General features: G+C 41.5%; 1 protein-coding gene across 5 annotated transcripts in view; it reads left to right on the top strand.

Moving 5' to 3' along the window:
* The first annotated feature begins 797 nt into the window (after positions 1-797).
* The window catches only part of ccdc88ab (coiled-coil domain containing 88Ab), a 57,802-nt gene continuing 49,033 nt past the window's right edge, over positions 798-9,566 (top strand). For 4 of the 5 annotated variants that reach the window (XR_011917007.1, XM_072390664.1, XM_072390666.1 and 1 more), the window contains exons 1-2: positions 798-1,452; positions 1,563-1,663. Coding sequence is in view for 4 of the 5 variants with exons in the window: in XM_072390664.1 (XP_072246765.1) it covers positions 1,390-1,452; positions 1,563-1,663 (164 nt within the window). In the remaining variant the exon portion in view is untranslated. The remainder of the gene's footprint in view (positions 1,453-1,562; positions 1,664-9,566) is intronic. The other variant, XM_072390663.1, reaches the window with a different exon arrangement.

Genomic DNA, 9,566 nt, shown 5'->3' with positions numbered 1-9,566 from the left:
TTTATTTGTTCATCATCCAATTGTCTTATTCATTGCAATCGTTCAAACATGCATGCCAGCTACTCTTTATTGATGGCATTCAGTTTTTACTGAATCAAAAACTACAAGTCTAACATATACTCCATCTAGAGATATTCGGTTATATAGATGAGTAAAACAGAAAATAGCATCACTTTGGTGAAGCTGAAAAAAAATGGTGGTTGTTTTCTGATGTTTATTGACCGAAGAAACGACCAGTAACAGATAAGGTGACCATGAGAATAATTGATAGTTGTTGATCAGTTTTCATTTAGCCATTTAGAAACTAGGGAAGTGAATTCAGTAATTTCTTACTTTTTAACCTCCTTTACTGTACATTTTCAATGATCTCTATACATTACCCACCAGGTGTCAGTAGCCAGCCTTCCTTGCTTAGTCTGATATACTGCAGGCTGGAAACAGACAAAGGATATGCATACATCATTAGAATTTCCGTCCGACAGTCAATTGAATAAGCAAAAGTAAGTAATAATTGTGCTACACTGTAGTGTTAAATTACAGTACTAGAGCTGTAAACACACTTTTTTCCTTAAAGACATTTTCTTTTTCTCCCCAGTCTTCTCCTCACATAGCCCCTGACTTAACTGTTTAATATGACCAAATGTTGACTCAGAAATATTACTGAGTCTGACTCAGAGGAAATCCGAGCAGGGAAGGATGCTTTGATCAATGCCCTACTTTTCTTAAAGAGGGGAGGCGGAGGAAGATGCGCAGGAGAGGGAGGCGGTACTACGTGTCCTCCAGTCATCCTCTCAACTCTTGAGCTCGCCAGTGTGCGGCGTTTGAACGGCGGCAGACACGGGAGTCAGCGACTGGAAGTGACTTTATGATAAATATGCAGAGGAAGCCGAATCTATTAACAGCAGGACGTTAAAGCTTTGGATTTTTTTGATTTTTTTTTTTGCCTCACTGCTGGATATTTTATTTCATCCAATTTTGTCGGAGGTATATTTCCAATTTCTGCTGAAATCTCCAGCAACTAACAGCCCCTCCGTACCTGCACAGGTCTGCCTTTTTATTGCTTTTGCATATAGATCGCTAAGCCGGCTGACCCCAAAATCACAGAATACCACCAGTTCATGAGTTTGATACAAAAAATGTGATTCCCTTTCCTTCCCAGGAGGTTGCCAAGCCCTGTCGTTGGCATCTGAAACAGCTGGGTCGTGTCGAGAAGATTGTGGATTAACGTTTTTTTTTCTCCTCAAGAGACCTTGTCGTCTTCCAGTGGCCTTTCGCCAAAATGAGCGTCGATTTAATTCAAATTACTACATGAGTGGAGTCTAAGCAAATAGATATTCCACCCAAGGATTTTTTCCACATATCCGCTGAGATAAACGGCGCCTGGAAAATATGGAAAGCGAGGTTTTCACCCCATTGCTGGAGCAGTTCATGCTCACGCCTCTGGTCTGCTGGGTAAGCAGGCTTATTAAATATTCAAATTGGACTTAAGCTCTCTAATTAATCACTTATTTGGTTCAAGTGCTCATTGATTATATTAACACAGATTTGCTTTGTCCCGTCAGGTGAAGACAGTCGGGCAGCCGACAGTGACCGATGGCACCAAATTATCGGAATATATTGAATTGGTGGATGGGATTTACCTGAACGAGATCATGCTGGAGATGTGAGTAATTTGACACATTTAGAAAAAGGAACATATTTTCCCTGCCTTGGCCTCCATAGAGAATCAAATGAGGGCATGAAAACCTCAAACCAGATCATATGTGTGTGCGCAAGATAGAGCAGTCATGTTTACCTCTTCCATGCCATATACTTTAAGGGAAAAGCATAAAATGATACTCATCCTAAGGCCTCTAGTGTTGTCATGTCTACATGAGCAGATTAAACAACTGAAACCTCTGTCCAGCTCTTTAAATTGTCTGCTGAAGTGAATGTAGGCTACTCACAAAGGGACCTTGTATTGGGGCCAATGAGGGGTTGCACGGTTAGAAATATTTGTAGTTACACTTATTTTTAGGGTCCCTTTGAGCTATGCAGATTGTCTGCAAGCATCCATGATGCATGAATGCAGCCCCCCGAATTTCGTGTGCTCTGTTTTTCCATTTACTCCACTGTCATCTGCAGCAGTCTGGAAGAGTTCAGAAAGCTGCATCCTGCTGTGTTGTAGATTAATCTGGAAATGGTAGCCCTAAGCAGTGAAACACTGGTTGCAGCACAGAATCTGGATGTAGATTGCACCAGTGGTGCAGGCAAGCACAGAAGCACATTTGTTTTGTTTTTATCCAAAAAGGGAAGTAGATGCTTTTGATGGTGAGAAATTTGGGGTGAGGGAGGATGAAGAGGCATTGTATGTCAAATATGTCTCTTTCCAGTTAATGAGTAATATATATGGCATGACAGGAGACAGATTTCCATTCCTTTGTCTGGCTTCAGTCTGCTACTTCCTGCTAGCAAGACAATTTTTGGCATTTTCCACTAATGCTACTCTCGACCCTGTCAGCTTTTACCCTGCTTGCCCGTCTTAGCAGCGTTGAGCCATGCCTACTCCCAGTGGAATGGATTGTCACTTCTGAGGAGATTATCTTTGGCACTGCTCGTGTCACCTCCCATCAGTGCCTTATATCCAAACTGCAGATTTTCAGATATGAATTGACAAGGAAAACTAATCTTCATCACATTGTGTTTTTTTCCTTCTGTGCAGATATTACTTCAGTAACAAATGTGAGCTATTTTATCAGGAATCAGCGGTTGCTGTGTTGCCCTTATTAACCCCATTGGCTTTGACGGCGTCGTCCTCCCTCTGCCGTCCTCCACCTTCCTTGACCTCCTGCTGCTAAGCTGCCTATCCTCAAGTTTAAACAACCTCTTCCATCTCACTCTGCTTACATGCTTGTTTACCTCCTTGTCCTCCTCCAGGCTGCTTCTATTCACTCTGGTTTCGTAACTGAGTGTTGTTAAGGGAAGCTGTTTTGGGTTTATGTGGACATGGCCATCTTTCCTCATCCACACATAGCCTTTTCAAAACAGTTCACAAGTCAGCGGTATTTCCAGAGCAATTTTCCCTACGGGACATTGGATAGTGGGAAAGCAGCCGGAAGGATATGGGGGGAAGGGGTAGAAGAGGGGGTGAGGCAGAAAATAATTTACCAAAAACTAATGGATGAAAACCTTTGACATTATAAGGAACATGTTAAAGTCTTGGTTTGTCAAGCTGCATGGTAGTTCCTTAGCTCTACATTCTAACACTGAGATGTGTGATCCAGGTACCCAGGAAGATTTCTCTCCAATAATAACTGGAATGAGGTGGATGGGTAAAAACTATGCCTGGTTTAGTGCTCCTGGAGAAAACAGCCAGCGCTGAGCTAAAATGAACTGTGACTGGCTTATTGATTGCCTGACAGGATGTTGGGGATTGCCAGTCACAGGCAGCACTGTGCGTTTCTGCAGGGCTTCTGTCTGCGTGGGAGTATGTGTATTTGTGGTGTTTTTTTTCCCCCCGTACATTTGGTTTTGGACTGAGGCAGCTGTTGGTAGTCGTCTTGTCCAGCCACCCTCCCACACAAAAGGGCTACAGTATCGGTCAGATCTTGTGTGGTTGGGACTGCTCTTTGTCTGCTCCACTCACTTTATGAGCAGTGCGTTTCTACTCCCGCAGGCTCCGTTAACAGAAGTGTCATACGCTTATGAATATGAACTTTGCAGCCGCTGCAGAGACGTTTTGATGATGGGACTAATGGAAAGATGTATGCTTTTTCTTTTTCAGTTGTCCAAAGTTTGTAAAATATTAAACAGATACCTAGTAGAAAGGACACATGGGAGTTTAGCAATGCCTCCTTCCTGTCTCTCTCTCATTAAAAGTAGCTTAGAGGCCACAGGTGAGCTTTCTAACATGTTTGAAGCACTGTGGACAATAATTCTAAACAACCTCATGCCCCATGCTCTCACTGCTCGAAGTAAATTGTAGTGAACGTTAGCTGGCATTGCTTTACTTGCAGTTGATCCTGTAATGGATCAGTTTTTAGTAGACGAAAGCCAAAGTGCTGTAGTATTTGCACAACACGCTGGTAAACGGCATTCAGTTATTTTTTCAAATTGCATATTTATATAATCTATGTTTTCTCTCACTGCTAAAGAATGTTTTAATATTTTACCTACTGATGTCAGCTGTTGCAGTATAAGCTGTAGTGTTGCTGTGTGACTGTCTCTGTGTCACCAAGCAAGAGACGTGGCAGAGCGGCTGGCAGCAGTTGTCATCAGGACAACATGGGGGGCACAGAAAGAGAAGGGAGACCCAGGATTATCTAACGGTTTGCTGACAGACACCCAGATGGCACCGTGTCCCCTCCCCCTGCCCCAGTGTGACTGACATTATCCAGCCAATTAGCTTGCCTCCACAGCGCTGTCAAACCAATTACCTTTCCCGCTCAGCAAGAAGGCGCCAATTAAATTTTTGTCAGTGACAACTGTCCGGTTGAAGTCTCCGTTTTCCTGCCAATTGTGCAGACACGTGCTGGCCCATTGGCCTGTTTGGTCAACCAGTAAGTTCGTCCAGCGCAGGCTGTTGGAAAGAAGTTATACCAACGGGGGAAAAAACAATTGAAAGAAAAAGAGTTGATACAGAGGCTTTACACAACATCTGTCATATTTCTTGGAACAGTTTATCAGTAAATATATATTAGTGATAAATTAGATATATATTTTTGCATCGGTAGCATGGTTGTGCCACCCAACTTTTACCAAGAGAATTGGTCAAAAAGTTGATGGTATCCTCATTGGCTTGAATGTGGAGCATAGTAGCATGTATGGATTCTGAAAAGAATCCAGTTGTTCCCCAGGTTCATGTTCCTGATGGCTTGAATATTCACACACATTTCCGCACAAATCTTAAAATCTGCTTGCACACATGGGGATGAGAATACGAATAAATAGAATCTAACCATCAGGTTGTTTTTTTTTTTACATTTTTTTTATTTTTTATTGCTGGCTACATGCAGATGAGGTAAACCTATAAGGTGTGATTATAGATCTGATGATGCTGAATGTAGAGGTCAAAATCTGTTTGTTTATTTCTTTGTCAGGGCCACACTTAAGAAATTCACTGTGTAGGCTGACATACACACAACGTAGTCTTTAGTACATCTGTCTTCATGCTGTGAGTGTGTGTGCTTTTTTTTTTTTTTTTTTTTTTTGGTGGGACAGTACATTTCCAGCCGTGGCCTGCTGGGAAAAAAAAACGCTTCTTTAGATTGTGTTGTAATTGTTATGCTATCATATCAACTCCAGATTACTCTCACTGTTAACAGGCCTTTGATTCTCACATGGCAGCATTTTTATCAGAAATCTAGTGAAAGCTATGAAGAAAGTTTAGTCAAGCTTTCTCTACTTTTCTTGTTTCTTGCTTTTCTTTTCTTGTTTTAAGGGAGATGCACAGCCCTAGAAATGATCCTTCATATGCTATTTTTGAGGAAACAAAGAAGCTTCCCATGTATTAGTAGTTATTGATAATGTGGCTTTATGAACGCTGAAGACCTCACACCATACGCTCATTGTTAATAACAAATCTTTTGCTTTATTATTCTTTTTTGTTATTCATCTGGTTGGACAGGAGCTGCTGTTGCTGCTTTGTTTTTAACAAAAGCAAATGTGACGGAAATGCTGGAATGCTTTATTTTTTTCTTCTTTTTTATAGAAACAAACTATTGAATGATTAGATTAAGTGTTTAAACAGAATCTTCTGAGACTAAATAGTTTCTGGAGAAAATATTAAGTTGGTCAATTGAATTTAAAAGTAATTTTAGCTGCACCCTCAAATTGGAAACCCTTCTTTGTCATAAAGGTCTTCTTGTCTTCCTCTTTCTGTCATTCCCTCTTTTTTTTATCTCAACACTGATACTGAATCCCTTGCTTTCTCTCTCCCATCTTCCTGATGGTCTTCATCATTTATAATATCCCTTTTCTGGCCATGTGTCATCTCCCCTGCTTTCTCTTTTGCCTCTTCTGTTTTATCTTCAGCAGTAAGTCTGAAGCCTTTGTTGGCTTTCTCTGGGGCTGGTTACAGCAGACATAGTTGAGATTCCAGCTGGACTGGAGAATCTAGACAGGGAGATCTGCTGCTGAGGTGTAAGCCAGTTTGACTGCTACTGCCTGTGCTGTGCGGGGTGTGTGTGTATGGAGGGGGGCACTCGATGGGGGACCCTATGCTTCTACATCAAAGCGGGAAGTTGGACATTAATCTTGCAACTCTCATAATCATCTTTGTGTCATGCCACTCCATGTGTGCCTAAGTAGTGGGAGGATGTATAAGATGTCGGGGAGGAAACGGCAGCTGTGACCTTGACAGAAAAAAATTGTGGCAAGGCTGTGTTAATGTGAGCCTCTCAACCTTAGAACTAAGGTCTTGTTTAAACCCACAGAGACCATTGAACAATTAAACACTTAGTTTCTCAGGCCCACCCTGCCCACCGAGTTACAGAACCTGATTTTTAATGCAATTCATTCTCAAATTTCTGTGCTCAGCATGCGTCAGTCAATGATCCAGCCAATTTCATGCTGAATATAATTTGACTAAGAATGAATTGCCACCCATCTCAATTGTAAATTGTCTGGATGTATTGATGCTCATGCCTTTGTGTACCCTCTTGTATGTCCTGAGTTAATTTGCTGGTGCTGCTTTTTTGCAGTTAATGCAAACTCAACATTTCCTCCATCTGTTTCTGGCCCTTCAGTGGCTCAAGGGATTTAATTCCCTCTGTTCCCTAAAAGACTTTTGCTGTGAAACATCAGCAGGAATTGTGGAGTTCCATTAACTGCAGCTTAACATTAAGAATTAACTTCAGGGTAGTAGTAATCACTGACTAGGCACAATATTTCTGTTTCAGACAGGAACTCGAAGCAGCAGACGTGGTAGTAAGGGAGTGTTATGCTCGTGTGGGGAAGAAAGTGTTTGCCGTTCTGGATTTGCTTTTGAGATTAGAAGACAAGTAATTTTGCCTCATTTTTTAATTACTATCTGTATTTTAAGAGTGGAAGAGCAGCAGTTCTGCTTCAGATCACCGGGCTTGACAGGAATAAGTCCAGCTGCGGTTCTTTTGGATACAGTGGCAGAGAAGAGGAATGGGAAGAGGCCCCATTGAAACGGAAAGACAAAGGCAGGAGAGAGCCAAGACAAGGAAATGGAGTGGTGGGAACTGTGAACCACATATAAACCAGCAGATCTACACTGGTCTGTTTGTGTACCATGTAGTAGTTCCCATGAGAAAGAGGGGATGTGGTGTTCACTCTTTCTGTGATAGTCAAATATTTGACATACCTGCAGAACTGTCTGAGAGCTTTGTAATATATTAGTCTTTTAAGGCTGTTGTTGCAGTGCACCCACTGTATTACAAACATGATCATTATTCATATGCATGTACTACCTTACATGGGAAATAGGGGAATGAGCCATGAAGGTCATTGGCTTTTTTTTGTTGTTTGTTTTTCAAATTTGAAGTTACTTCATACTTTTTAGCTCCTGTTAGCGCTTCCTGTACTTGCAAATATCCCTTAGGAAAGACAAGTAGAGTTTCTCACACAACACGTTCAAAGAGGGACAGATGCACCTTCGCTGCCATCACAGTCCTGTTTGTAAGGTACAGAGGTGGAATGGGGGCCAAATTTGAATTGCCTCTAAGCTGGCAATGGAGGTAGTCGCAGAACCAAATTGACATGGATCTATTAAGTGGTTAGTGACATAGCATATATTAGTCTTGTAATATCGTCACTTTGCTGATTTTGTGATAGTAGCTGTCTATTTGTAAGCACACAACGATATGGCACTGAGTCTGCTTTGTTCTTGTCTGTATGAATTATGATTGAGTTATCATCAATCTATCAGTGTTTGCAGGAAGATTGTACTTTGAGTACCACAAGCTATATTGTACATTCTTGGAATGTTAATCATGTATGGACCATTGTCTGGATTGTTTTGCATTTTTCTTACAAAGAACACAGCGATTTGTTTTGGTCAACATATTCTGCAAAATTCAGGAAACAATCCAAACAATTCTCTCAGAATTTTCCTAAACTTAGAGACTTTGCTGACAAAAATAGATGTGGCAATTCAAAAACCTATTCTATGTTTCAGTGTGTTGTGAATTAACACTTCTGTGTCAGGTTTGATTTGTTAGGCTGACTTATAGTTATCCACACGTGAACTGTTAACCCGAGCACGGCTTCTATTAAGTCCTCGTCTTTTCGTGCTGCCTTGCTCACATGGAGGCCAAAGCCCACACTCCCCCGCTGTGTTTGGATAACATAGTTCTAAAGCTCCATCTCCAACACGTGGCCAAATGTAGCTCATATTTTCTTTTTTTTGTGGGCATTTAGGCTGCTTTCTGTGTGTTTGTGCATGGGCATGTGCTTGGCTGCCCAAGCTGAGAGTAATTCAGCCTGTCATATATAGGTTAACACTACTCCATAACCCACTCAGCCAATCAAAGCTGGGTGATGGGAGGAGGAAGCCCAGTGGCTCCAGGCTCTAAGGCTGCAGTGCCAATCGACACAACCAACGGACTGGCTTATTGACTGGCCGTCTGGCTGACTTGCTGACTAGTTGTCTGTCTTGCTAGCTGTTTAGCTGGCTTTGTCTGTCTATCCCTAATCTAATTGTGTATTTAAAGTGTTAGGTTTACTGTATCAGCAGGATCAAGGAGGGGGAGGTAATAAGTGTAATTTTTTACAGCTGTTACTCTTTTAAATCCCTGTATTTATTCACTGCCTAATCCGCAAGGGTTTCTGTCTGTCCTGTACTTGTGGGTCGGGCATAAGGGAGCGTCGTCATGACTCTGTTTTTGTGGCCGCCATGTTCTCAGCAAACTGATGATGATGATGGAATGCGTGAATGGGAAACTCCTGCCTTATTTTGTCTCCCTCACATACCCCATTCACCACATCATCCTGCTCGCCCTGATAGGATTACAGCCTCCGCTGTGCTTTTTAATTAATGGGTTAAATAGACCCCCTACAATGGACCTCGAAAAGGGCTGTGAGTGTGGAAGGGGGAAATGGGAGGTCATGTGACTGTTCATTTAGACCAGTATTAAAGAGCCCTGTGTCCTTCTGATTAGCATAAATGTGTGTGTATTAGGGTGGAGGCTGATCAAAAGACTAATTAACACCTCGACACTGCAGACAGTTGACTTAAAAGATGTGTTTTTTAATTTAAAACCAGGAATTCTGCCCTCTTCCCTTAAAAGCTCCATTAGATTTAGTATCTTGGGGTTAATATTAGTATTTTAGGGTTAAGCTACTAAAGCTATATGTGTACTTAACAGCTTTTTTTTTTTTTTAAATCAACAAAACTTCAATTTGACTAAACTAATATTTTAGCCCTTTATAATAAGACTTTATATTCCAGCGTATGAAGCCAGTTTGAATAGTTTCATGTTTGTAATGTCTCTGTTCTTAGCAGAATCAGAGCAGCAGCATGTTATAGTGATAGAAAGATTCCTTTTAACCAGAAGTCCCCTGTGACTATCTGCATTAATGAAGCCGAATGTCCTTCAGGAAAATACAATCCTTCACCTTTA

This window comes from Leuresthes tenuis, unplaced genomic scaffold, assembly GCF_036924035.1.
Source record: "Leuresthes tenuis unplaced genomic scaffold, fLeuTen1.0.hap1 SCAF_8, whole genome shotgun sequence".
In the NCBI taxonomy this organism is placed as follows: Eukaryota; Metazoa; Chordata; class Actinopteri; order Atheriniformes; family Atherinopsidae; genus Leuresthes; species Leuresthes tenuis.
This window is presented reverse-complemented; position numbering and strand designations above follow the sequence as displayed.